Raw genomic sequence first — 27,098 nt, forward strand, 5'->3', positions numbered from 1 at the left:
TGTTCGAGTCCTTATTGGACCGCGCTGCTTACGTTAGTCAAGAATGAGCGTAGGGAAAAAATATGCCTCTAATTGGCTATTCCTGCCCCCGTGCGCGTTCTCGCATTGCCATTGGCTGATTCGGCAAAGTGGGACGGCTGAAGGAGGGACGCTGAGGTAGAGGGTCAGGGGTTAGTGAGGCCGGAAGTGAGTGCAATAAAGTTTCTTCAGGGAGGCCAGGCCGGGGAGAAAGTTGGAACGGCGACCTAAGGAGGCAGTGGCGTGATCCGGAACCAAATCGAGCCGCGGTGCGGTGCGGAGACTCCATGAGGCCCTGGTGAGTTAGGTCTTCTCCCTCTCCTAAGGTGACCCATTCCTCCACCCCGGAACCCCTCTCCCGGGACCCTACTTCCGGTCTTCATGTGCAAGTCCCGCCCCCTGAGACCCCCCTCCCCGGAAGTCCCACCCCCATCTTCAGGGGGCTCCCCGAACCCCGACTTGTTTTCTGTGTATTGTCCACGACCCCACCCTGCTGCCCAGCTTTCCTGGAAGTCCCACCCCCGAACATGCTTCCAAGTCCGACTGTGAGAAACCTGACGGTAGTTCTCTGAGTTCCGATTCTTCGCCTTCTGGCGACGGGTCCCCCAGGAGGCCAGAGCCCCGCCCCTCCGAGGCCCGGCCGAGTGCCGGCAGCCCCGCCCCAGAGGCTACGCCTTCCGAGAGGCCCCGCCCCCCGCCTGATGGCGTCGGGCGGTGCTGTAGCCTCGCCTCTTACAGTGCCCGGTACCCGTGATGTGGGGCCCATTCCCCCTGGGCAGCGTCCAGAGTGGGGCGGGCTCCGCCCCTCGGAGCGCTGTGGTAGTCCCGAAGCCCCTTGCTGACACAGCTTCTCTTCTCCTTGGGCTTGGGGCTCAGCTCTGCGGAGCCAGTGCTTCTGCTCCAGCAGGTGGGGCGAGCCGGGCGAGGTCAGGGGCCGCCCTCCGCCTCCCTTGCCCCTCCCCCTGCCCCGCGGAGAGGGGCCTGGACTTGGGGTTTGGCGCCAAAGGGGCCGAGAGACTTGCTCCTGGGTTCCCAGCCCAGGACAGACTCCGCCCCAGAGACAGCTGTAGGGCTAGCACCCGCACCTCGGGAGCTGGTAGGGCCGTGAGGTTGGCGTGCAACCTGCGGGTGCACCAGGAGCTAGAGTGTCCTGCTGCCTGGAAACGGTGGCCTGGCGTGGGTGGAGGGGACAGTGGCCTTTTTGCTGTTTGAGTTTTTTTGTTTGTTTAGTTTTTTGGAAGGGACTCCCCAGCCCCCGCCGCTTCTTGGGCTCTTCCCCTCCCCCCCAAGCAGAGCTCTTGTCTGGGCATTCCTCCTGGTCCCGCTTGCCCAGCCTTCCCTTCTGGAAACATTCCTGAGGCTTTCGCCATTTCCTGCTACTTGCCTCCTCCTCCCCGCTGGGCTGAGAAGCCTGGAGCAGCTCCTCCCCACACACCCAGCCACACTGACTCCCTGTAGGCCATCTCCTTTCCTATGCAAATTTAAAGAGCCCGACTTCCTCCTTCTTTCCTTCCTAAGGCCCACACCTGTGGGCGGGTCCTCGCTTCTGGATTGTGCAGACGCCGGCAGGGGAGGACGTCCTGGCCTGTGTGCAGGGGCTGCAGAGGCCAGGGTAGAAGCCTTTCCTCCATCCCTTTAGGCCAGAGAGCTAAAGGCCAGGGGAGAGAGTTGAGCACAGTATCTAACACGATTTGAGTGTTAGTATTATTAGCTACTAGTTTGCATCTTTGTATCTTCTGCAGTTTAAGAATAGGTAATTCCAAGGTGAGCATAGAGGTTGTATTTATCTCTAGTGCTTTTTTGGTGACTTTGCCTCTTCCTTCAAGGTCCCCTCTAGTGGAGCTGGAAGCTGTGCAGAAGGGATGGGCCCCAGCCCGTCCCTGGCACCCCGGCTCAGATTTGTCTTCCTCTCCCTCTGTGCTTTCATGGCCTGTCCTTTCCTCTCCCCACTTCTCTTGGAGAACTGTTGTACTCTCCCACCTCCTCCAGTGAGACTCTACCCCTGGTGTTGGGTGCACTGTGCTCCCTGGGCACACCTAACCTTCTCCACTTAAGAGAAGGAGTATGAACATGCCTGGCAGGACCAGGAAGCCAACCCTTGTGTCAGTGCCCTGTCACCTATGTGACCCAGGAAGCCGACCCCTGTGTCAGTACCCTGTCACCGAATTGCCCGTGACAGCCTGCTTTGCTAACTAGACCTGTGGGATGGGGTACAGAAGAGTGCTTGGCTGTGGGCTGCTGCCCCTGGCATGGTAGGTGCCAGCCATGGAGGGCAGGACTCCATCAGCCCGTCCCAGGCTCCAGTTCCTGCCTGAAGGTTCCCTGGTGCACCACCCAGGTTGGACTTTGTTCCCGTTACTTCTCCAGCTTCGTGCTTCCTCTTGGGCCTTCCCTGCGTCCACTGGGACCACTTGGATGCTTTCCTCTTCCCTTCACCACCTGTTCCCAGCTGTGGTAGCAGAGGGCGCTAATGGCCCAGGCTCCCCAGAGCCACCACCCCACGGTGTGATAGGGCTGGAGGAGGGGGGGCATTCCAGCAGGACAGGAACAGAAGTGCTGAGCTCAGGGGTCCCCTCCTTTCCACTCCCAGCTCCCTCTGTTTCCTGTCCCGGTCCCCCTACCCTCCCGCAGCTTCCTGCTCCCTGTGGCCTGCCCATGTCCTGTGTGGATGGATCCAGACCTCTTCTTATTTCCCTCCTTTCCTTCTCTTTCCCACATCCTTCCTTCCCACTCCACTTTACTCCTCCCCAGATTACTGGTGGTTTGTCTCGGGGCAGGGTGGGGGCACCGAGAGCTTTATCCCTGCCAGAGTTCTAGGCTGGGGCTGCTGTGGGGGCTTAGCCCCTTGGAGCCTGTGAGTCAGCACTGTCCTCGGGATTGGTCTCTGGCCTTCCCTCCCCGCCCCTGGGGAGGAGCCAGGCTGCTTCTGGTCCAGCCTGTTCTCTTCTCCGCCTGGGAAGAGGCTCCACGCTGGGCGGGGGATGGGGCCTGAAACTATCTGGGTCTGAGCCTGGGGCCGCTGGTGCCACTTGTCACTCTCCCTCCCCAGGATCCTTGAGATCCCTGGGCCATAGAATCCGAGCAGACTAAAGGCCTGGGGATGCCCCTTGCCTGGCCCCCTTGCCCTGACTGGCAGGGGGGCCAGGCTGGGCAGCAGCCTCCCTCTCACTGCAGCCATGGATCTCCTGCCCCCCAAGCCCAAGTACAATCCACTTCGGAATGAGTCTCTGTCATCGCTGGAGGAAGGGGCTTCAGGGTCCACCCCACCGGAGGAACTACCTTCCCCATCGGCCTCCTCCCTGGGGCCCATCCTGCCACCTCTGCCTGGGGATGAGAGTCCCACTACCCTGTGCTCCTTCTTCCCCCGGATGAGCAACCTGAAGCTGGCTAACCCAGCTGGGGAGCCAGGAAGGGCCTCTAAGGATGGGGAGGGGACTGGAGGGGCCGCCGTGCTGGACTCAGCCCCCCTGCCCCTCCTCCAGGACATGAACAAGCTGAGTGGAGGAGGCGGGCGCAGGACGCGGGTGGAAGGGGGCCAGCTGGGGGGCGAGGAGTGGACCCGCCACGGGAGCTTCGTCAATAAGCCCACACGGGGCTGGCTACATCCCAACGACAAAGTCATGGGACCTGGGGTTTCCTACTTGGTTCGGGTGAGTGAATGTCTCCCATTCGGTCCTCCCTGCTCCCTCCCAGACTCCTTCCTCTGCTCACTCCAGCTTTGCCGAGCTGGGAGCCTCTCGTTTTCTGCTCTTGCCGGTACCTCCCTTGGTTTCAGGATCGCTTCTCACACCTCTCTCTTCCCCTTTCTTATTCTGCGGCCCCTCCCATCCAGCTCTGCCTGGGCCCCTTACTTCTGGTGACTCCCCCACCCTGCCATGCTTAGCACAAAGCCCAGCACGTTGCCACCCTTAGTAAGTGTGGGAATGAGCGGTCCTGATTGTATCCTCCAGCCTCCTCCCTCTGGGGATGTCACCTTCCCCACCCCCCACCCCAGTGCCCATCACTGTCCTCGAGATCCTCTTCCCAGATGTCCAGGCCCTCCTGGCTTGCTCGATCCTCCGCCCCTCATTTCCTGTGGTCTGGCACATTGTGGGTGTAGCCGCAGGCTGTGGGCAAAACTTGGTCTTCACTCTTCAGAGTCAGCCTTTTGGCTAAGATCAAGTGTAGGAAGCACTCAGGGGAAAGGCCTGGGACTCTTTTTGTGGAGGGGGTGCTGACTCGTTACCTTCCTTTCCTCCTTTCAGTACATGGGCTGTGTGGAGGTCCTGCAGTCAATGCGTGCCTTGGACTTCAACACCCGCACCCAAGTCACCAGGTTAGTGGGGAGGGGGCAGACTGGGGATTCCTGAATTAATGAGGGGAGAGGGGGTACATAGGGGAGTGGGCTCCTGGATCAGTGAGTATAGGAGGGAGTGGGTCTTGGTCACTTGCTAGTGATGGCTTACCTTCAGGGATAAAGGATTGAGAGAAAGTTAGGGGAATCAGTCTAAGTCTGAATGAAAAGCAGCACCTCTCTGGTCTGGGACCTTCTTATTTATCCAGTCCTGTGTATGGTGGGAGAGGTGGCAGAGGCAGCTGGCAGCTGGAGCCTGAGTATAAAATGGGGTGGATGGAAGATTGCTGCTGCCTTTGGGATGGAATGGGACATTTGGTCGCTGGAAGTAGGTGGGGCCAGACTCACAGAGGCCCTAACCCAATCAGCCAGGAAGTGGCCTCTCCGTGTCATCAAATATTAAAGGCCTTTAATTCAATCCACCATGACAAAGAGCCTGGAGTGCCCCTGAAGTCTGGCCTGGTCTTCCCCTCCCCCTGCCCTGTGGCAGCCCCAGCTGAGTGGGAGGCAGGCTGTGGGTCTGAGGACCCCTTTCTCTCCAGGGAGGCCATCAGTCTGGTGTGTGAGGCTGTGCCCGGTGCCAAGGGGGCTACAAGAAGGAGAAAGGTACCTGGGGCTGATGGGGCTGGGGGCACTGCTGGGAAATGTGGAGGAGCAGGGGGAAGATAAGTCTGGGACCTGTGGGGGGAAGGCCAAAAGGCGGAGGGAGGGGGATTCGTGGTGTGGGGAGCCCCCAACTTCTGAGACTCTGGGCCCTTCCCTAGCCCTGTAGCCGCCCACTCAGTGCCATCCTGGGGAGGAGTAATCTGAAATTTGCGGGAATGCCAATCACTCTCACCGTCTCCACCAGCAGCCTCAACCTTATGGCCGCAGACTGCAAACAGGTTGGTGGGGTTGGGCAAGGGGGCCAGAAACACTGCTGGGAGAGCGGAGCGGGGACCTGGCCACAGGGCCAGGAGCTAAGACAGGAAGGAAGGAGGAGCATAGGAGGACCTGGGCTAAGAAGCCAAAAGGGTGGGACTGACACTCCAGGGCTCCGGGCCCGGGCTGGGGGTGCCCAGGAAGGCCCCAAGGCTGCCTGACCTGTGTTATTCCCTTCCTTCTCTGTACCCTGCCCTAACCCTCAGATCATCGCCAACCACCACATGCAGTCTATCTCCTTTGCGTCCGGTGGGGACCCGGTGAGTTGGGGAACAGGGTGGAGGTGGGGGAGGAGTAGGGGCCATGCTGTCTGGAAAGAGGGTGTGCTGGGGTCCAAGTGGTGTCTGGAAAGGACCAGGATGTGTAGGGGTCAGGAATGAGGTGGGCTGGAAACTGGAGCTAAGTGGCTTCTTCTGACCCTGCCCACCCCAGGACACAGCTGAGTACGTCGCCTATGTTGCCAAAGACCCGGTGAATCAGAGAGGTGAGGCGTGGTGGGGAGCGCTGGGTGGGGCCGGCTGTCCGTGAGGCAGGTGAGCAGGACCTGGGTAGCTAAGTAGGGCTTCGGCTGGGAAGATGAGGCCCCTGACCGCGCCTCCTCCCAGCAGTCCACCAGAACTCACTGACTGCCTTTACTGTGCCCCCAGCCTGTCATATCCTGGAATGTCCCGAAGGGCTTGCTCAGGATGTCATCAGCACCATCGGCCAGGCCTTCGAGTTGCGCTTCAAACAATACCTCAGGAACCCGCCCAAGCTGGTCACCCCTCATGACAGGTGAGCGGGTGCGCAGGGTATGGGCAGCTCCTAGGCACTAGCTGGAACTGAGAAAGCAGGTCTGCTCCACTGCCCACGCTTGAGCTCAGAGAGGGTCAGGGGGAAATAACCTGTGTGCCTGTTTCCCACTTCCTGCTATTCTTACGTTTCCTGTGGCCGTCAGGAAAGTCTGGCCAGGTCCTGCCTGCTTCTGCAGGCCCGCTCTTCCTCTCGTATGCCAGGCCACCGTGCTGCTGCTCTGCCCTTCTGTCCTCAGCCACCTCACTGCTGGCCTGTCTCTCTTTCTTGACCATTTCTCCGTCCTTATTTTTTCACTTTCTTGCCCATAGAGCCATCAGGAATTTGGGTGAGGGAGGGTGTCTTTTTTCCTGAGATCTCGACCTTTCTTTCCCACCTTAGATCAGTAGCTACTGAGTATTTAGAGGAGGTTAAAATATTCTGGAGTGCATCCCTTCTTTCTACTGTGTGCTTCCCCTTCCTCTTGGGAGATAGCATAATAACTGAGAACATGAACTTTAAATCAAATCTGATGTTACCATTCAGGTCTGCCACCGTTTAATTGTGAAACAATAAGCAAACGTCTCCACCTCTGCTCCTCATCTCACCTGTATCACTGGAGAAGGGGGTATAGATACCTTGCAGGGCTGCCAGGGGGATAGAATGCCTGTGTGTAGGAAACGCCCAGACTCAGGCCCACCCTGCAGGAAGTACCCAGTCCATGGCCACTGTCTGTGCCCCCTTGTTCCCTCCTGTCCCTCTCAGGATGGCTGGTTTTGACGGCTCAGCTTGGGATGAGGAGGAGGAAGAGCCACCTGACCACCAGTACTATAATGACTTCCCGGGGAAGGAGCCCCCTCTTGGGGGAGTGGTGGACATGAGGCTTCGGGAAGCAGCCCCCCTGGGGGCTGTTCGGCCCACCCCACACGTTGTCCAGACCCCCAGCCACCTGGGAGCAACGCTGGTAAGTTATTTGGATGGAGGTGGGCTGGGCCTGGGATGGGAGTGGCCAATTTGGGCTTCTGGTCTCATTTCATTTTTGTTTCTGCAGCCTGTGGGGCAGCCTGTTGGGGGAGACCCAGAAATTCGCAAACAGATGCCACCTCCACCACCCTGCCCAGGTGTGAAGGGAGCTGGGAAGGGCAGAGTCAGGGGTGTGGAGGCAGGGCTGGGGTCACGGTGATGCCTCTGTTTCCTTATCAGGTAAAGAGCTCTTTGATGATCCATCCTACGTCAATGTCCAGAACCTAGACAGGGCCCGGCAAGCAGGGGGTGGGGCTGGGCCCCCCAATCCTGCCATCAATGGCAGCGTGCCCCGAGATCTCTTTGATATGAGTGAGTGCTTCTCTCTCCACTCTGCATCTCTGTCTTCCTACTCCCTGGGTTCCTCCCCTTGTGTCCTGCTCTTTCCTTCCCGGCCTCCCCTCCCTGAAAGTTTGGGTCTGGGTGTGTGTTGTGCCAGTTGCCTCTCAGGCCTCTCTCTGAACCCCCAGAGCCCTTCGAAGATGCGCTTCGGGTGCCTCCACCTCCCCAGGCGGTGGCCATGGCTGAGCAGCTCCGAGGGGAGCCCTGGTTCCATGGGAAGCTGAGCCGGCGGGAGGCCGAGGCCCTGCTGCAGCTCAATGGGGACTTCCTGGTGCGGGAGAGCACGACCACACCCGGCCAGTACGTGCTCACTGGCTTGCAGAGTGGGCAGCCCAAGCACCTGCTGCTGGTGGACCCGGAGGGTGTGGTGAGTGTATCAGGAGTTGGGGGGGGGAGGGCGTGGCAGAAAGGAGGGTGCAGCATGCTCCATGCAGCTATGCGTCTTTCCTCCCTGCTTACTGCTTTTCCTGCTTGGCAGGTAGATGCAGGCATTCTTCCCTTCTCAGACTCCTGAACCTGAGCTCTGTTCCTTTCAGTCCTCAAATGCCCAGCCCTGAAGTGCATTTGAGCTGGGTGTTCATTTTGCCTGAGCCCCTCTTTTGATAAAGGAGGAAACCATCCTGGAGAGGTGGCAATGCCCTTCACCTGAATTGACCCCCTCCCTTCCCACTCCTCAGGTTCGAACAAAGGATCACCGCTTTGAGAGTGTCAGCCACCTCATCAGCTACCACGTGGACAATCACTTGCCTATCATCTCTGCGGGCAGTGAACTCTGTCTCCAACAGCCTGTGGAGCGGAAGCTGTGATCCATCTCAGTGCTTTCTCCCCGAAGGGGTCCTTCCACCACTTCCACTCTATTCCTTGAGTCTCAGGACCTCATTTGAGGGTGTTCTGTGGGCTTGGCCTTGTTGTGTTGGAGCTGGGGATAGTGTGGACATGGTTCAGCATCCAGCTGAATGAGAGGTTTTGTCAGAAGCCTGGGGTAGAATTTTGTTTCTCCCCAAACCTTACCAAAGTATTAATGTACAGAGTGGCCCCCTTCCCTGGGCCCTTCCTGTGCCAATCTGATACCCCCTTCCCCAAGAAGGTGGGTGCTTGAGGCCTAGGCAGTGTGCCTCCTTGAAGTGAGAAAGGCCTAATGGGGCAATCACCTTCCCAGGGAAGGGGACTGAATCACACCTTTGGTCTATTCCTGGGCTCAGGGTATCCCAGACCCCTCTCAACAACTCTCCCTCCCAGTGGTTAAACTTTGTGCCTTTGACCATCTTCTAGGTCTGAAGACATTTTATGCAAAGAATTCTTGAGCCCCTGAAGTGGAGGGTGGGAGTGCTGACACTTTCTTGGCTTCTGGAACCCTGTCCTCTCATTGCTCAGCAACCGCTCTGCTTTAAGTTGGGAGACCAGAGGCAGGAATGGCAGCTGTCCCCTCTCCGGGGGATAGGCAACCCTTAGAGATTGCCTCAGAGTCCCTCCTTCCTGGCCAGCGGGGAGATGGACCCCTCCCTTGCTCAGTGCCTCCTGGCCAGAGGGGCCCCTCACCCAAGGGGTCTGTATATACATTTCGTATGTCGACCCATCACCCCCCCTCACCCCTCCCATATTGCCTGCATGTTATGCTCTACAGCCAAAGCATAGTCCTTGGTCCTGCAGCCTCTACCCCTGCCTCCTCCTGCTGGGGTGGGTGTGGGGGGCGGGCAACTGGACTCTGGCTTCCTGAACTGGTAACTGTGCCAGGTGAATTTGTGGAGGCAGGAATAGGGGCATTGAGACTAAAGCAGTAGACAATCCCCAAATACCATCGTACATTTGGGACTGCATTTATTTTTATTTTATATGCATATATTTTAGGGCTGTAGATTTCCTTATCTGTTTTCCATGGCTTACCTTGAGCACAAAATGATTATCGACGACAACGTGTACACAACGCCTCTGTGACTTTTCAAAGCCCCCTTCCAGTGATTGGTATTTTACTCCTCCCAGCCTTTGAGGCAGGGGGAGCCCCCCTCAGCATTATCTCTAAAGGCAGAGACCTGGGGCACGGCGGGCGGGGAGGCCCCCGGGGCGCACCAGGCCTCACCCCTGAAGTGACAGCCCCCTGGGCAGCACGCCCTGCCCCCGCACTTAATGTCTCAGCCCTGGGTTTTTCACTTCCTCCGATGCGTCCATGGCGCTCACTTATACCAAAGGGAAATTCTCTTCATTAAAGTCCCTATTTCTTGTACCTGCGGCCTCGTGTCCCTGTTGCTGCCCTCCGGGGAGTTGGTGGGGGGGCCCTTACCGCATGGACGTGTCCCCGCCCCGCCGGGTGGTCCGGCCCAGGCCCCGCCCCCTTGCCCGCGGTGGTAGCGGCGGCGCCGACTTCCGGTTCCGGCTGCTGCTGGTGCTGCCGCTGCTGGTGCTGCCGTTGCTGCTGTTGCTGCTGCGGCCGCGGGCGGGCGGCTGACGCTCCGCTGGTCCCTAGCCTCGCCGCCCGGCCTGGCCGCTCCTCGCGGGCGCCCCGACTCCCCTCCCCGCGATGGTGCCGCCCGAGGGCGCGTCCGTCCTCCGCCGCCGCTGACTCCGGCCCCTCCGCCCCATGGCCGCCTCGGCGCCGCCCCCACCGGACAAGCTGGAGGGAGGTGGCGGCCCCGCACCGCCCCCTGCGCCGCCGGGCACCGGGAGGAAGCAGGGCAAGGCCGGTGAGAGCGCCGAGGGCCTGGGCCGGCCGGGCTGGCGAGGGGCCGGGGGTGGGCGGGGAGGATGGGGGGCAGGGGCTCGAAGGGACGCTAGGGCTGGAGGAGTAGGGGTCGTGGGTCACCGATGGAGGACCCCGGGTCTGGGAGACACTCGGACTGCAGGAGCCCCTGGGGGAGCGGAGGGGTAGGAAGAGGCGGCCGACGTGCGGTCGTGCGGTGCGGCTGTAGGGAACCTTTGTTCGTACTCGTTAAGTAGATGAGCCAGCGCGTGTCCAAGTTAGCGGGGCTCCTCCGGGCGCGTCCATAGGGAAACGTGTGTGTACCCCTTGTGCTGCGCTTCCAGGTTTGCAGATGAAGAGCCCAGAAAAGAAGCGGAGGAAGTCCAACACTCAGGTGAGTGGTGCCTGGTGCTGGGGGCACTGCTGGCTCCCGCTCCGGGACATTTGTGTCTTGTCTCCGGCGCACGGACCAGAGAAGGCTACTCTGCTTCTGGCCCCTTCCCTCCACTTTCTAACGAAGGGGGGGGGGGGGGCGCGTGGTGAGGCCGTGGGACCACAGACCCCATCCATCAAGGGTAGAGTTTTTCTTGTCCTAGTTCCTCTTGGTGACGACACCTAGCACTTCCCGAGTTTTGTCTAGAGACTTCTCCAGCACTTGGTGTGAACCGTGATTTAACAGGTTTGGGAGATGGGCATTGTCCGTTTTTACAGGCGAGGAATCTGAGGCCTTAGTGCAGTACCTGCTTAGGGGTCTTGAGGGTATTGGCTGTTAGCTGGGGTTCCAGCAGAGTTCTGCCTGCTTTGTCCACCCTCTGTTTCTCTGTGACAGTCCAAGGTCTGTCTTGATTTAGATCTGAGCTGGCTGCTACCAGCGTCCGGAACACGTGTCTCCTCTGCTTTTCTGGTTTATAGCTGTGTGTTTCCTTTTGTGACCCTCCTTCCCTCATCTGTTCTCCACTAGGGCCCTGCATACTCACACCTGACGGAGTTTGCACCACCCCCGACTCCCATGGTGGATCACCTGGTTGCATCCAACCCTTTTGAGGATGACTTCGGAGCCCCTAAAGTTGGGGGCGCAGCCCCTCCATTCCTTGGTAGTCCCGTCCCCTTTGGAGGCTTCCGTGTACAGGGGGGCATGGCAGGCCAGGTACCCCCAGGCTACGGCACTGGGGGTGGAGGGGGTCCCCAGCCTCTTCGTCGACAGCCACCCCCTTTCCCTCCCAACCCTATGGGCCCTGCTTTCAACATGCCGCCCCAGGGCCCTGGGTACCCACCCCCAGGCAACATGAACTTTCCTAGCCAACCCTTCAACCAGCCTCTGGGTCAGAACTTCAGCCCTCCCGGTGGACAGATGATGCCAGGCCCAGTGGGGGGATTTGGCCCCATGATCTCACCCACCATGGGACAACCTCCCAGAGGGGAGCTGGGCCCCCATTCTCTCCCCCAGCGCTTTGCCCAGCCAGGAGCACCTTTTGGCCCTTCTCTCCAGAGACCTGGTCAGGGGCTCCCCAGCCTGCCCCCCAACACAAGTCCCTTCCCTGGTCCGGACCCTGGCTTTCCTGGTCCTGGTGGTGAGGATGGGGGAAAGCCCTTGAATCCGCCTGCTCCCACTGCTTTTCCCCAGGAGCCTCACTCAGGCTCCCCAGCTGCTGCTGTTAATGGGAATCAGCCCAGTTTCCCCCCAAACAGCAGTGGGCGGGGTGGAGGGACTCCGGATACCAACAGCCTGGCACCCCCCAGCAAGGTGGGTGGGGGCTCAGGCCCTCAGCCTCCCCCAGGCCTGGTGTACCCATGTGGCGCCTGTCGCAGTGAGGTGAATGATGACCAGGATGCCATCCTGTGTGAGGCCTCCTGCCAGAAGTGGTTCCACCGAGAATGCACAGGCATGACGGAGAGCGCATACGGGCTGCTGACCACCGAGGCCTCTGCTGTCTGGGCTTGCGATCTCTGCCTCAAGACCAAGGAAATCCAGTCTGTGTACATCCGGGAGGGTGTGGGGCAGCTGGTGGCTGCTAACGATGGGTGATGCTGGCCAGGGCGATGGTTTCCAAGTCTGGCTCTTGGCCCTTGTTTCCACTGGCTTCCCGTCCCTGTTGGGCAGAAACATGGTGGCTCCTGGGGGCAGAGAAGGAACCGAGGTGGGCAGGCAGAAGAGCCTGGATTGCTCACTTTTCTGGAAACTTACACATACATGTTGAGATCAACAGAGATCCAGGAAATCAACCCTGCCCAGCATTGTAGTGGCTCCAATCTTCAAAGGCTGAGGGATGAGGCTGCCAGAGAAGAGAGGCTGGGGGGAGATGTGGAGGGCAGGGGTCTCTGTGCAGATGATGGACGCCCTAGCACCTGTGCCTAACACTCCCATCTAGCCCCGCAGCTGCAGCCTTAGTTTTTGGAGTGAAGTGTTAAAGGTTTCTGGCCAGAGGAGTGGGGGTCCCATCCCTGAAGTAGCCTCATCATGGGCTTTAGTAGGAGACAGCTTTAGGGAATAAATGGGGAGTTTCCCTATTTCTCACCCTCCTGTGGCTTCCTCCCAAGACCTACCCAATTCCTCCCCCCTTGAGAACCAAATAGCTTGAAGAAGCAGGAGAGCTCTTGGCTGGGGCAGTTTCTTGGTGATTTGGGGCTTCAAGAGTGTGCATAAGAGATGCTGTCTGGACGCGTGTCCCTCATACCAAAGCCATTGGCCCTTTCTCAGCCCCTCAGGCTTTTCTCCTAATGACCACATTTTTTTGCCAAAAATTGGGACACTTGGCCTGACAAACCAGAATATTTGAAGTTCAGACTGTCCTGGAACATGGACTCTGGCTTACCAACCTTTCTGCCTCCCCTGGTTGTTGCACAGTAGTGTCCACTCTGGTCTAGAGCTTTTGGCACCTGTATTCTGCATCCCTGGCTCGATTGAAGGAAAGCCTGGAAAGGCACAGAGCTCTTATACCTCATCTGATAGAAGGATCCCTGCTCCAGCCTATGGGTGAGGGAGGCAGTGGGACGGTCATTGCTGTGGTTCTGAAATGCAGTCCAGAGTCTGGATGTATTTTGCTTCTCTTTCCTTACCTTTCTGTATATCTTCTTGGGCCAGGTGATCTAGGAGCTCTTATTCCCCTCAGCCCGAGGCCTGAACTGGGCTTCGTGTGTTAGTATTTTATTTTATAGGCTCTGCATGCCAGAGATGGGCCAGGGGCTGGTAGGAAACTTGAACTGCAGCTGGCTCTCTTGCTTCTCATGCACACATTCCTCAGTGGGGTGGAAGGCAGGCAGCCACGTGGCCCAGAGAGTTGCTAGTGGTCGGTCCCCTGCCCCCTTCTCTTGGACCCTAGCATGTGAAGAGAAGACTTACGCAGGCATACCGCAGACTCTTCTGCCTGCCCAGCTGGAGCCAGCAAGCCAGCAAGTTTTGAGGCTGTGGGAAAGAAGTGAGGGGGATCTGGGCTTCTCTCCCCACCCAGTTTTGTGTTGTGTTCTGGTTCTGTTGCCCCTCTTCTATCTGTTGCTATTTTTGTGATGTCTTCCTCCCCACCGCCATCTCCGCCTTTTTGTAAGTGGCTCCTGGGAGAGGGAGTGCGTCAATCCTTCTCTTCCTCTCACTCCACTATTTGGAAGAAAGTGGGGGTGGCAGAGATGTGGGGGTGGGGGTCTTTTGTACGGTTGGATTAATAAAATGACTTGAAAACCCAGACAAGGACTCCCGGCTGTTTGTGCGCACGAAGGTCACCTGTGGGAAGGATGCGCGAGTGGTGAGGCTCCGTACGTGCCCGGGGGTTCTGGAAGCCCCGAGCGGTCCCGGGAAAGCCGGGGGGCACCCCTCCCCCCGCGTCCCTGAGAAAGCCTTTCCTTTCTGGCACATTCCCGGGCCGGGCCGGCGGCCAGGGCCTTAGGGACAATGCAGCTGGTGCTTGCTGCTGGGATTGGCGCCCCCCTCCCCCCGTTGTTCGGCTGGCGGTCAGGTGTAGGGGTTCGGAGGTAGGGGCCGGGGAGCACCGCCCGAGAGCTATTTTAGCAGCTCAGCGCTCGCCCAGTCCCCTCCCCCGCGCAGCTGCGTCAGTCCCGTCTGTCTGTCCGAGGGCCGACCTTGCCCCTTGGTCCTGCTGTCTCGGGAGGTGACCCCGTGCCTTCCGTGTCGGGTCTTCTCCCCAGGAAAGTAGGGGCAGTGTCTGCCGGCGCAGCACAGGGGCCGGCAGGTAGGCGAGCTCGGGTCCCACCCTGCGAGGCCCTGGCGCCCCCGGCTCTCGACTCGTCTCTTATTGGCCAAAAGTTTCCGCCCCCCCTCAGGAAGTCGGCTTTCCATTGGCCAGTCCCGGTCACGTGAGCCCCTCCCTCCCCGCTCCCTCCCTCTGGGGGCTGGAAACCCCGGGAGGCAGCAACAGGTCTGGCGAAGACCCGGGGCGCGACCAGGTGAGGCCCTGCGGGGCGGCGAGGGGGGCTCCGGGACCCCGGTGGGCCGGGGGGGGGGCTGCCGGGCGTGCATTCCGCCGGGGACCCGGGGCGCGTCCCGGGACGGGAGCCGGCGCTCTGGCCCTGGGCGGGCGCTGCTGCAGAGGTTTGGGGGCCCCCCTACGGGGCGGAGGGTGGCTGGTCGGAGGGCACGGTGCCCCCTACGGCTGCCTAGTGGGAGCAGCAGAAGGGCCCGGCAGGCCCGAAAGCGTGTTTCTGTTGGCTCCTGCCTAGATGTGCGTGGGGAGGGGTGAAGGCGGCGAGGCCGGCGGGGAGAGGTGAGAACCGGCGAGAGGGCAGAGGTTGGGCTGAGGAGGAACTTCCTAATAAGGCGAAGAGACGCTGGCTGGGGGGCCGGGGCTGTCTTTTGAGAAATGGGACCAACCCATCGGGAGGGTCGGGGACCCTGAGGGCTGGGGTTACAGACGGCCTCCTGTTTGGGTCTCAGAAGTGTGGGTCCTGCTGACCCAGATACCGTGGCTAGTTTCCATGGAGACGGTGGGTCTGACATCACCCTGGTTGCCATGGTGCCTGGTTCTGGAGGACCAGAGTAGGCTGTACAAGGCCAGAGATAAACAGGGACTTCAGCCTGAGCTGCTGCCACTTCCTTCCTGCCACCACCTGTTAACAGCCAGGCAACCACTGGGGATGGGGAGAGGGTGGCCAGAGGGCTCTGGGGAGGTCCTGTTGGGTGTGCTATGGGGAGGCCCTGCAGTCATTCTCCCATCTCCTTGTGGAATGGCTGCTGGTGTCCGGGAGGCAGGTGCATTGGGGAAGACACCGTGAGGGCTCTGTCCCAGCTGTGGATCTGGAAAGGCCAAGGTTATTAGGGCCCTGTGCAGGACTTGCACCAGGTCAAACAGAACCGAGGCCGCGGAGGGGGTCCCCAAGAACTGCCTCTTCCCAAGCCTCACTTCCCTTCCTGGGGTTTGCTCACAGAGTCCTTTCCACTTGCTACCCTTTTGGCACCATAGGAAACAGTCCCTTATCATCTGAAGGACCACAGTCCAAGGCTGAGGGGGTCAGCTCATCTGTCCCTCCTGCCTTGTGCCAGGTCCCAGCTGAGGGGACAGTCCTGGCCTTGACTGACAGGACAGGTCTCCCTCTTCCTACCCTGCTTTGTGCCAGGCTCTGGAAGCTAGAGTGACTTCCCACTGCTGTCCTGCCAAGTCAGAGATCCTGCCAGGTCAGAGTGGATTAGCAAGGGGCAGGACCACAGCTCTGTTGTCTGTGGTTTTGCAAACTTTAAAGTTTATAACTGATAGCTGCCATTAAAGCCTTTCCCACTGGGCTTCAAGTTCCCTGAGATGAAACTCTGCAGATCATAAAGAAAGGAAACAGATTTTAGACCGGAGAGTCTGCATGACAAGGAGATTTACTGAGGGTACAGCGAATGGATCTAAGCTCTGCCAGCTGTTCTCAGGCCTGGCTGCACATGAGGACTGCTTGGGAGGTTTTAAAAAAGACCCAGGCCTGAGTCTGACCCTGAAACCAGTCAAATCAGAATCTTAGGTGATTCCAGTGTGCAGCCAGTGTTGAGAATCCTGAACCAGGGCTGACAGTGTGTGGACACTCTAGTCTGAAGCAGGCCACCGGGTCCTATCTTCTGAGCCCTGGCATAGGAGGTGGTGACTTTGGGAGAGTCTGGGTGATTCTCGCTCTTCTCATCAGCTGTTCATGCTTGGCACAGTCAAGTTAGCCAGCCTATATGGCCTTTGTGTTCTCTGACTCTAACCTGAGGGGGCTGGCCTGCATGGCCCCCAGAACCTGCCCAGCCCTGAGCTTTGACCTTTCAAGGTCAGTCCAGAGTCCCCAGGCCCCGCTGGTCCCCAGAGAGGTAAACTTCTCTGTGACTGTTGGCGGGTTTTGATTTGCTGAGAAGAGGTGGGGTGTTAGGGTTCAAGGGGTTGGTTCTGGAAGCTGCAGCCCAGCCTTGGGGACCCAAACAAGGCTGCTCTCTGCATCCTGCCTTTGCTGAAGGAAACTGGGTCTTGAAGAGCATGTTTCTCTGCAGGTGGCAGTGACGCAGCTTCTGGGACCTCTGCAACTATGGCTTCCTACCCAGGTTCTGACAATAGCTGGGTGTTTGCCAGCTCCGAGGTAGGAAGAGCAGGCCTGGGAGCCCCGTGGAAGAGAGGTTCCTGCAGGCCTGGGCTGCCTTCAGGGTGTGTCCCCTTCCTTGGTCCTGATGGTCACCTGAATCACCTCATGCTGGCTGCAGGGGAGCCCCAGGGGCTGGAGGAGGGAGATTAGGCCCCAGGAGTCAGGTGGTAGGACTTGGACCATGCCCTGAAAGAAGGGTACCCTTGGGGTCTGCTTTGAGAAGTAGGGACCAGCATGATCAGAAGACCCAAGGCAATGATAGGAAAGCCATTTTGGGGAAAACTGAGGCAGCCCATGGGATGAGGTGGTGATGTGGGTTAGAAAGTGTTGGAGTATCCCAATGGGGCCTCTAAAAAAAAAAAAAAAGAATGTGTTGGAGTGAAGCTGGGGGCAGAACCTGGGGACCCCTGAAGACCCAGGCACGCAGACCTCTTCCTGAGGGAGAATCACAGGAGGGCTTTGGGTCACAGGGACTCAGTACAGTGATTGCCTTGGGCGGAGGGTGAGCTACCCTCTGTGTGGCCTGAAGAGGGGAGTATTTGGAAGGTCCTGCAGTGCAATTGGTGGTGGGCAGGGCAGGAAGCCAGTGGACTCCTGTGTCCCTACAGCCAGGGAGAAGGGAGAAGGGGTCTGGAGAATGTTTGGAAGGCACCCAAGCCCTGGTGACCTGGTGTGTGAGAACTGCAGGAGGGGAGGAGGGGGGGAAGAGTGGGGAGGAGTGGGAGTGGGGATGCTGGCCTCGGGGAGGGTGCTGGGGCAGGACACAGGGACTAGGGTACATGGGCAGTGGAGGACGGACAGCGTGCTCCAGAACCCTGGACTGTTTTTGGCTGCCTTTGCTGACCTCTGGGCGTTGGACCTTCCTCCTCCCCTGTGAGAGGGGTCATGATTCCTGGCTTATAGGGGTGGCCAGGAGAAAACGGTGGTTTGAAAATTGCAAAGGAATGTACTCAGGCAGAGAACGATTCTTAGAGGGGTGGTGGGAACCCTGGGCAGGGGAGCGGGTGGTGGGCCTGCTGAGCAGGAGTGTCCAAGGATGAAGAGCCCAGTGTTGGTGGGGGAGGGGCCAGGGTGAGCTGTCTGCAGGGAGAGGGGGTGTGGGGGACAGTGGAAAGGCTGGAGAAGCCTGGAAGATGCAAGTGAAGTGAGCTGTTCACAGTATAGACAGCTACACGGAAGCCCACGGGCCACAACAGTGGCCTTGAGGCCCTGGGGGTCTTTGACCTCCACCTTCCCACTCATCAGCAGGTTTCATTGATGGGGAAATGGGACACCCAGGCTTCAACCAGCTTCTTTGGTGGGGGCGAGGGTGGGGGCACCAGGTTGGTATGTGATCTTTGGTCCAGTGGCATGTTTTCACTGAATAGAAGCAGCCTCTGGAAGGTTCCTTACAGCAGTAGTGAGACTAAGAACAGCCAGACACTGAGTCAGCCAACACCCCCCACCCAGCTTGCATGGGCTCACTCCTGGGTGTAGGAGATTTTTGTGAACTGGGGGTGGGGGTTCTGAGCAGACCGCCTCCCTGTGATCTTGGCTCCATCCTGTTGTGCTTCCCCTGGAGCAGCCTTCTGCTTGCACCCCTTCCTCCAGAGCCTGCCCGTGGAGACCCTGGGCCCAGAGTCCATGACGGGCCTGGAGTCCATGATGGACCCAGAATCGGACAGAGCGTCCCAGGCCCTTGGGAGCCCCTCCAGGGCAGCTGCGGAGGAGTTAGCTGGGGCTGAGGATGGAGGAGGTAGCGGGCCCTCCTGGAGGTGGGGGGTGGCCACCTTCCTCTGTGCTGCGGGGTGCCCCAGTGTCCTGGGGGACCAGGGTTTTGCTGCCTCTTATCTCTGGGGCTAGTCCGGGTCTAAAGTCTTCTTGCCTCCACCTGCCCTGGCTTTTTCCTGCCCCTTACAACCTGGTAGGGCCTGCCAGAGTCAGAGGGCTGTGTGGGAAGTTCATTTGGGGGGCAGTGGTGTTTTTCCTGGATCTTTTCTTCCGCCACAGAGACCCTCTTGCAGAGCGAAGGCTCCCAGTCTGGTCCCATTCTGCCAGAGAAGACTGAGGCCGAGGTGGGTGGGGCGGGGTGGCGGGGAGTGGGGAGGTACTGGGGAGTGGGTGGGGCCGGGGGGGGCAGCAGGGAGGGCCTGGGCCTGGTCATGGCTGTGTCTGCTCAGGCTGTCCTGGAAGACGATGGCTGCACCAGGGAGCCCTCTGGCCTGGGAGACACGCTGGTGCAGGGTGACGCAGAGGAGGCCCCTGTGGTGGCAGGCCTGGGACCAGACACAGAGGACCTGGAGGGTCAGAGCCCCCCACAGAGCCAGCCTTCATCTCCTGATGCATGTGAGAACCACCCCTGTGCCCCTCTTCATTCTCCTCCTGGAAGGAGTGGGGGTCCGAGCGCTTGGTGCCCAGCATGGCTCTGGTCCAGGCCCTAGGACTTAGCAGCTTGGTGGTCCCCTTACACTGTGTATGAATCCTCACCACTACCCCTCAAGACACTGAGGCTCAGAGAGGTTAAGTGACGTGACCAAGGTCAAGTAGTGGGTAGGTGGCAGGGCCTGGGGCTGCTGGGATCTTTCTCCTCTGCCTTGGGGCTTCTTCTTTTCTTGCCTCTAGATTCAGGGGTCAGCTCTGGGCTCCGGAGATGAGGAAGGGCAGGCAGTGCATGGCCTCTATGGGAGGCAGTCCTGTCTGAGCCAAAATGCCAGTCAGACCAAGAGAGTGGGTAGAGCAGGTGCCCCCTTGGAGGGGGCAGTTCCATCAGGGGACAGGTTGAGGGAAGGGTCACGTTGGAGGTGATACTGAGAGATAGTGGGTTCTTGGTCAGTAGGGTCAGAGGATGAGGACATTCCAGGTCAAGACTATCACATCAGCAAAGGGATGGGGGCCACCTGTCCTGTGCTAAGGAGGTTGTGCCCCAGGCTTGTGGCAGCAAAGTATAGGAAACCATTTCTGTTGAAGGGGAGCCAAGTACAGGGAAAGGCTGAGGCCTGAGGCCATTTAGGGGACCACTGCAGTGCTCATACAAAGCTGCTGAAGGCCCCAGGCGGGCATATCCGAGGCATGTGCTGTGGAATCGTCTGGGTGTGAGGTGAACAGGGAGGGTGTACATAGCCACATGGTGGCTGGGGTGCCTTTCTCTGAGTTGGGGGATGAATACCAGAAGAGAATGGAGGACAGAGCATTGGGAGTTTGGTGCCCAGGTGATACCAGGTAGGAGTGGCTGGTGTACAGTCTGTTGTTCAGGTCAGGAACTAAAGACGGGGAGCTCGTCTGCTATGGAGGGAAGTCTGTGCTGTGGGTGATGGTGTGTGGAGATGGCCAGCCCCTGAGCCCCCAAGCCCAGAGAGGCTGAGAGGCAATGGCCCGTTGGGACAGGAACTGCCAGAGGAGCTTGAGGTGAGGCACGTGTGGAGGAAGGATGGTGCTCGTAGGGTAGAGCTACTCCTTGAGCTCACAGGTTGGAAGGCTGGGCAGGGCAGTCACAGATGCCCAGGCGGACGTGGGCAGCATCTCTGCTTGTGTCCTGCTTCTGGTCATCTCACTGCCTCGTCCCTCTCCCTTCCCCCAGCTTGGCCCATGGAGGAGGCCGGCTGCTCCAGCAGTGAGGATGACACCGATGTGGATGTGGAGGGTCTGCGGAGACGGCGGGGCCTAGAGCCTAGTGCTCCCCAGCCTGTGAGGCCCCTGGGTCTCGATGGCCTGGCCAGAGGCGAGGGTGCAGGCGGGGAGCTGAGCATCTCTGTCAACATGTGCCTCCTTGGGGCCCTGGTTCTGCTGGGCCTGGGGATCCTCCTCTTCTCCAGTGAGTGGTGCCTCCCCTACAGGGGCCTGGGCCTCCCACCCCTCCCGACCCCTGCCCCATTGTCGGTGAGCCTCACCACATTCCTCTGTCTCCATCCTCAGGTGGGCTCTCAGAGTCGGACAGTGGTGAGTGGGGAGGGGCCCTGGCTGGTCCCTGTCCAGCCCTGAGGGAGGCTGCTGGGAGCGGTTCTCTGGGGCGGCAGTGGGGATGATGCTGGGGCTGTCCACCCATTACTCAGTTACTGGCCTTTTTGGCTGCTCGTGGTGGCCTCTCAGCCATGGGGTCCAGGGCTGGCGCAGGAGGGCGACTGGCTGTGTGTGGAGGTCAGGGAATGGATGGGAGAGTGGTTTTTGTGCGCTGGGGCCAGTTTCAGGACCTGGCTTTCCCACAGGGCCCGCAGAGGAATTGCAGGTCCTCCCGGATTCCCAGCTGGACACCGAGGTGCGGGTTGCTGTGGGGGACAGGCAGGTACGTTTGGGTGTGCCCAGAGCTGTGTGGGGCCTGGTGGGGAGGCTCACTGCTTGCCTGGGCTGTGGCGCAGTGGGTGACTGGCTCCTTTGCCCCAGGATGAGCTGAGGCAGCATCTGCAGGCTGCTGCACCCTCTGCTGGCGTCCCCAGTCTGCAGAACATGGCCCTCTTGTTGGACAGGCTGGCCAAGGAGAACCAGGATATCCGGTTGCTACAGGCCCAACTGCAGGTAGGCACACGTGGGAGGGTGGTGGCTAGGTTGGCCCTCCTTCAGCCAGGCATCTATCCCCTGTCCTCCCCCAAAAGAGGTTGTCTTTGCTAATCCCGTAGCTCAGCCCTCTCCCGTCCTCTGGTGTTGGGTCATCTTCCTAAGGCCCAGGCCCAGAACCATGTGCCTGTTGCACGAGGCATGCCACCTCTGATGGATGGTTCTGGTTTGCCTGAACATGGGCATGGGAGCATGGGACAAACAGGCCAAGGCCCAACAGACAAGCAGTGCGGCGATCTGCAAATGATATCTGCTCTGGGCCTGGGAGGTCGAGAGGGCAGTGAGAGCCACGTTGGGCTAATCTTAGGACACAGAATTCAAAGTCTGTGAGGGAATTTGGGGATCCCAGGTCTGGTGCAGGTTGTGGATGGCAAAGAGAATGAGAACTACTTTCTCTGAATGGTGCAAGTCCTGCCTGCTATCCTGGAGTGGACATCCCTGACTGGGCACCCTCCACCCCAGGCCCAGAAGGAAGAGCTGCAGAGCCTGATGCAGCAGCCCAGGGCCCTAGAAGAGGAGAATGCCCGCCTCCGGGGGGCTCTGCAGGACGGCGAGGCCTCCCAGCGTGCCCTTGAGTCAGAGCTGCAGCGGCTTCGGGCCCGGCTTCAGGGGCTGGAGGCTGACTGCACCCGGGGCCCAGATGGCATGTGTCTCGATGGGGATAGAGGCTCCCGGGGCAGTGGGCTCACTGGGGAGCCGAGCCCTGGCCTCCTGGAGCAGAAGGAGCGTCTGGAGGCCGAGGCCCAGGCCTTACGGCAGGAGCTGGAGAAGCAGCGCCGGCTGCTGGGGTCGGTGCAGCAGGACCTGGAGCGGAGCTTGAGGGGTGTGGGCCGGGGGGACGCCGCTCGTGCCAGCCTGACTGAGCTGGGCCACAGGCTGGTCCAGAAGCTACAGGGCATGGAGAAATGGAGTCAACACCCTTGGGTCAGTGCCAACACCTCAGAGGCCAGGCCCCAGGAGTCCCGCTTCCAGAGTGCCAGGGAGTGGAGTGGGAAGGAGAAGTGGCAGGATGGGCAGGGGGGCTGGAGTGCTGATCACTGGAAGCAGAAGAAGGAGGGGTCTGGCTGGGAGAGAAAGAAGAGCTGGCGGGGTGAGGAGGACAGGGAGCTGGCAGGGAGGTGGAAGGAGGGCAGGCTGAGGCTGGCGGGCTGGGGCGGCAAGAAGGACGGCAGGCAGCAGGGCCCCAAGGAGCCCCCTAGGAAAAGTGGGGGCCCTCACTCCTCTGTGGGGAGGCAGAAGCACCCTCAGTGGAAGGAAGGGGCTGATGACGGGCATGACCTTCCGCCACTGTGGGCAGAGCTGTCACGGCACAAGTACCGGGCACCCCAGGGCTGCTCGGGTGTGCGCGAGTGTGCCCGGCAGGAGGGTCTGGCCTTTGGTGTGGAGCTGGCCCCTGTGCAGCGACAGGAGCTGGCCTCTTTGCTAAGGACTTACCTGGCACGGCTGCCCTGGGCTGGGCAGCTGACAAAGGACTTGCCCCTCTCGCCTGCTTACTTTGGCGAGGATGGCATCTTCCGCCATGACCGTCTCCGCTTCCGGGACTTCGTGGATGCCTTGGAGGACAGCCTGGAAGAGGTGGCTGTGAGACAGACTGGTGATGACGATGAGGTGGATGATTTTGAGGGCTTCATCTTCAGCCACTTCTTTGGAGACAAATCACTGAAGAAGAGGTGGGCAGTTGTGTTCCCGGGGAGAACGTGCGAGGGAGGTTTGTAGGGCCATGGGCCCTGGCTCAGGGTCTTTAGTTTGAGCCAGTGTTAATCAACAGCTGGTTGCCCTTGGAGCAGTGTCCATCTCTATCTTCCTGGAGGTCGGAGAGCTGCCTGTGCTCACCCTGTAGTAGTTCTGGGCAGTTCCCTTTTGGGCTGGGGGGATTTTTCCCCGAATTGTTCTGCCCTGCGAATACCTGCAGTGCCTGGGGTGAGGAAGGTCATTCCATTGCCCTATTGCCCTGACAGGGGATGTCATCCTGGGATAGTGGGTCTGGCCCTTCCATGTGATTGCTGGTGGCTGCCGTGGAGGAACAGGCTCCCCTGCCCTCCAGGAGCCCCTTCTCACTGTGTGGCATTGTCCTCTGAAAACTGTTTCCTTCCCCGCCTCCCCGTGTCTCTCCACAGGTCAGGAAAGAAGGACAGACAGTTGCAGAGCCCAGGGAGGGGCTGAGGCCTGGTGTCCCCTCACCCCGGGAACCACTGAATGGTCCTCTCCTCTGGCTCCTATGAGAGCAGAATCTCTCAGTGATGCACTGATGCCGCTTTTGCTAGAGAAAGGCCTTAGCTGGATCTGCCTTGCTGGTTACTGCATGCAGGCTCTGATCCTGTCCTTGCGGGTGGGAATTGTGATTCTTCAGCCTCACAGCTTCCATCCTCCTGTGTGTGTGCCCCACAGTGCCCCCCTGGTTTCATGCACTGACCCATGCCCCCTGGAATGAGCCTAGACCTGCTGGCTGGATGCCCAGGACCAGCGCTTTCCCAGGGGTTTTCTTAGATTTGGACACAGCCACCCCCCAGGGGTGAAGTCCCCCTTTTACCCCTGCTTCTCCCAGGGCCCCCCTCCCTGTGTGAATGGTAGGCTCCCACCCCTGTAAGAAGCTGTTGGAGTTTTGGTGTGGGGCTTGGACTCTCTCACGGGGGGGGGGGGGGGGGGGGGGGGGGGGGGGGGGCTGTATCTAAGCATGGTACCCCCACACCCTCTTTGTCCTCCACATCCCTCTCCCAGCCACCCTTGGGCCCTTGGGGCTGGAACTCCCCACTTGGTGGCGGCCACCTTGGGGCCCCTGGGAGAAGTAGAAAACGAACACGGGTTTTGGAGTGGGAGCCTCAGGCTCGCGGCAGGCCGAGTGATGTTGGGCAGGTTAATCCCTGGGAACTTTAGATTTCTGATCCTCAAAATGGGGGATTGGACGGCTGGGAAGAGCTGAAATAAAGCACAGTGAGCACAGTGTCTACTCTGTATTTGGCACTGCCTGGAGGGTGCAGAGGAGGGAGGGGAGGATCTCCACCAGGCTTCTGGACAGGCCCGCGGAGGCCACTAGGCGGCGCCCCGGCTCCACGTTTCCTGCAGATCTCGCCTCCCCGCTCGGTGTGCACTGACTGGGCCCCTGCCCCGCCCACCTGCGCGCTGCCAGGACCTGGACCCCGCTGGCCCCTCCTCCGAAAGTCCTTCCTGGATTGCCTTGGACGTCCGCCGCCAGTGTAGGGGTGGAATGACGCGTGGTGTGACATCAGGAAGGGGGGGTGCACCAGCAGGCTCCAGGAGGGGGCTGTGGTGGGTGGCAGGTACTTGGGGGTGCCGCTGGCTGCTAAAGGGCTTTAAGCCCACGAGCTCATCTGAGTGGGCTGGGGAGGGCTGGGGGGCAGGGGGGGATGGGACTGGAGGCCGTGAGGCTGGGTACCCAACCAGCAGCACACCAGTCCACCGTGGGAAGGTCTGTTGGGTATGAGGAGGCATTAAACAGCCTTCGTCCATGGGGAGATCCCTGGATGGCTCAGTGGTTTAGCCCCTGCCTTCGGCCCAGGGCGTGGTCCTGGAGACCCGGGATCTAGTCCCACATTGGGCTCCCTGCATGGAGCCTGCCTCTCTCTGCTGGTGTCTCTGCCTCTCTCTCTTTCTGTGTCTCTCATGAATAAATAGATAAAATCTTTAAAAGAAAAAAAAAAAAAAGAGTCTGCGTCCAGTGGAGCTGCTTTCTGCAGCAGGAAGGACCACAGTTAGGCCTGAGGAGGAATTTCCTCTGGGTAGAGGGTCAGTGATGGGGGCTGGGGGTCTTCTGGGGGAGAGCCAGGGTGGCAGGGACACTGGCCATGGATTACCCTGTGTCTGGGCTGACCTGGCTAGGTGATGCTCATGCCCCCATCACAGGTCAGGAGGCCCCTGTCTCTGTCACCCCCAGCAGCAGTGGTGACAAGCGAGTCCCTGGCTCCAGCTTACAGGACGCTATCTTGGTCGGGGCCAGCATGTGAAGATGAGCCCTGGTCAGGGCTATGGGGCAGCACTCCCCCAGCCCACAGCTGGTCTGTCCTGATGGTGGGGGTGGGGGGCCCTGGGAGCAGATGCACTGGACTCTGCCGCCCAGCTCTGCTTGGCCTCCTAGGGTCTGGCCTGGACCCTTCCAGTTTAAGTACTTAGCTTTTCTGCCTTTTCTCTGAGAACTCCCTAGCTGAGGGCTCAGCTCCAGGGGTGTCCCTCTGAGGAGTCACTCAAGTCAGGAGTGTATCCCTCTACTCGCAATGGGAAAAGTCTGCTTCCTTTGACATGTCCCCACTTGCATCTGTGCCTCAGTCTGCCGTCCCTCCCTGGCATCCCTGCTCCTCACCTAGCCTCCCTCCTTCCCTGGCTCCCCACTGCCCTGACCCCAGTGCCCTCAGCTTAGCTGTCCCTCGCCCATGCCCCCCCCAGAGGCCCTTACACCCCTTACACCCCCGAGACGCCCCCCAGTCTCTCCTAGGCCCAGTCTTTCCCCACTCATCCTAGGGGATGGGGCACATGCTGAGAGTGCAGTGGGGGTGAATTTCTCCCATTAGCTCCTTAAGGTCAGAGGCGTGTGTTTCTCTTGAGAACCTCTCCCAGCCCCCTCTGCTGGGCCCCAAGCTGGACTGGCTGTCCGGTGCCTTGGGAGCCTCCCATGGCTACCCTGATGCCCGGATGGCTGCCCATCTGGGCTTGTGCTGGACCACAGGCGCTCCTGGTCCCTTCACATGGCACATGCTCACTACGGGTCAAGGAGGGACCCTGCAGAGTGTGGGCTGGGCTCTGTGGCTCTAGGTTCAGACAATAACAGGCTGTTACTTCTCAGCCCCCTTGTTGCCAATGCCACCCCTCACAGAGTGGCCTTCCCTGAAGGTGTCTCTGTAAGCTTTGGCTTCCAGAAGACGCCCAGCCCAGGTCTCTCCTCACAAGGCTTGGCCTGAGCAAGCTCTAGGCCAGAAGACCCAGTCTCTGGTGCCCCGCACTGCCCACCTGTGGGCCCCAAATAAGGCACCCCTCCTCACTTCTGGGCCCAGCGTGGCCATCAGGAGTCCCCACAGGTTGTTGCGAGGATGAAATCAGTCTCTTCAAATAGTAGAGCATGGTCACAGAGAATAGTTGTCGTTACCTAACCTCTAAGCAGGGAGCTAGGCCCTGTGAGCTCTGGGTGTGTTTCCCAAACCTCACGGTAGGGGGCTGGCCGAGGAAGGACGCCATTGTGCATTTAACTCTGCTGGGTGCGTGCAGACCCCCGCTCCTTGCAGAGCCTGCTCCTTGCCCTGAGGCTAACTGGGTTAGTCTAACAAGGCACAATTTTACCTGTACTCTCTTAATGGTGCTCTCTTAATGGGAGGAGTCCGCCTGGCAGTTGAGAGGAACTTTGAAGGGTAATAGGATTTGTGACAGGGGAGGGGGCTTCAGACTTGGCGGAGGGGAGGCCCGAGGCAGGGAAAACAGCCTTGTGGCCAGATGGTTAAGGTGACATTCTCGATTCTCCCACGGGCCCACTTGCAAAGCTAGGGAGGAGCTATGCTGTGCCGAAGGGGTAGATTGCCACCGAAGGCATTTCAGCGGGGACACCTGTGTGAGGGGAAGTGCACACGGGTGCTCTGCACCTGGCAGCTAGGGTGGAAGAGACTGGATGTGAAGTTGGGGTAGTTAGGAGGTATCAGCCAATACCTCCCAGGAGAGAGGTCACATGGGCCTCACTTGGAGCATGTGTCAGAGTGGGCCAGCCTTGGATGGTACTAGACCCTGGGGCAGGGGGGTTGTCAAAGACTCAGCCTCTCAGCCCTGGGACAGGTGGGTGAGCACCCCCCCCCTCCCCCGGCCCACCTCCGTCCCAGTCCCAGCAGTGCTGGGCAAGGAGGGGCTGATGACGCGGGGGCAGGGTGAGAGGGGGAAGTGGCTGGGCTTGATTTTGCAGGATATGGGGGAGGAGGAGAGCCAGCCTCCCAGCAGGTCACCCACTGTGCCACCCCTCTC

At 59.8% G+C, this 27,098-nt stretch overlaps 3 protein-coding genes across 6 annotated transcripts; all 3 read left to right on the forward strand.

Annotated features, from left to right (window-relative positions):
• The first annotated feature begins 112 nt into the window (after positions 1 to 112).
• SHC1 (SHC adaptor protein 1) lies at positions 113 to 9,629 on the forward strand. 3 transcript variants are annotated; one of them, XM_035719118.2, is made up of 13 exons: positions 113 to 316; positions 3,501 to 3,668; positions 4,263 to 4,333; positions 4,894 to 4,957; positions 5,116 to 5,235; positions 5,479 to 5,532; positions 5,705 to 5,756; positions 5,920 to 6,046; positions 6,809 to 7,007; positions 7,095 to 7,164; positions 7,247 to 7,378; positions 7,537 to 7,775; positions 8,086 to 9,629. In XM_035719118.2, exons 2-13 carry the CDS (start codon positions 3,504 to 3,506, stop codon positions 8,212 to 8,214), a joined length of 1,422 nt encoding a protein of 473 aa, XP_035575011.1. In that variant the 5' UTR covers positions 113 to 316; positions 3,501 to 3,503; the 3' UTR covers positions 8,215 to 9,629. The 3 variants fall into 3 exon arrangements, with proteins under 3 accessions (XP_035575011.1, XP_048968552.1, XP_025286823.1); XM_025431038.3 differs by lacking the exon at positions 113 to 316 and having other exon boundaries at positions 1,846 to 3,668; XM_049112595.1 differs by lacking the exons at positions 113 to 316; positions 7,247 to 7,378 and having other exon boundaries at positions 1,841 to 3,668.
• Positions 9,630 to 9,778: 149 nt separating this feature from the next.
• PYGO2 (pygopus family PHD finger 2) lies at positions 9,779 to 13,764 on the forward strand. Its single transcript, XM_025431039.3, has 3 exons — positions 9,779 to 10,086; positions 10,427 to 10,476; positions 11,044 to 13,764. Exons 1-3 carry the CDS (start codon positions 9,984 to 9,986, stop codon positions 12,106 to 12,108), a joined length of 1,218 nt encoding a protein of 405 aa, XP_025286824.1. The 5' UTR covers positions 9,779 to 9,983; the 3' UTR covers positions 12,109 to 13,764.
• A 576-nt stretch (positions 13,765 to 14,340) lies between these two features.
• On the forward strand, positions 14,341 to 24,089 carry PBXIP1 (PBX homeobox interacting protein 1). Of its 2 annotated transcripts, none has more exons than XM_025431035.3 (11): positions 14,341 to 14,477; positions 16,531 to 16,616; positions 18,210 to 18,354; positions 18,609 to 18,673; positions 18,779 to 18,944; positions 20,176 to 20,409; positions 20,511 to 20,534; positions 20,801 to 20,877; positions 20,976 to 21,107; positions 21,609 to 22,816; positions 23,264 to 24,089. In XM_025431035.3, the coding sequence occupies exons 2-11, from the start codon at positions 16,566 to 16,568 to the stop codon at positions 23,307 to 23,309; spliced, it is 2,148 nt and encodes a 715-aa protein (XP_025286820.1). In that variant the 5' UTR covers positions 14,341 to 14,477; positions 16,531 to 16,565; the 3' UTR covers positions 23,310 to 24,089. The 2 variants fall into 2 exon arrangements, with proteins under 2 accessions (XP_025286820.1, XP_025286821.1); XM_025431036.3 differs by lacking the exon at positions 14,341 to 14,477 and adding an exon at positions 15,113 to 15,151.
• Positions 24,090 to 27,098: the final 3,009 nt, after the last annotated feature.

Source organism: Canis lupus, chromosome 7, assembly GCF_003254725.2.
Source record: "Canis lupus dingo isolate Sandy chromosome 7, ASM325472v2, whole genome shotgun sequence".
NCBI classification, from domain to species: Eukaryota; Metazoa; Chordata; class Mammalia; order Carnivora; family Canidae; genus Canis; species Canis lupus.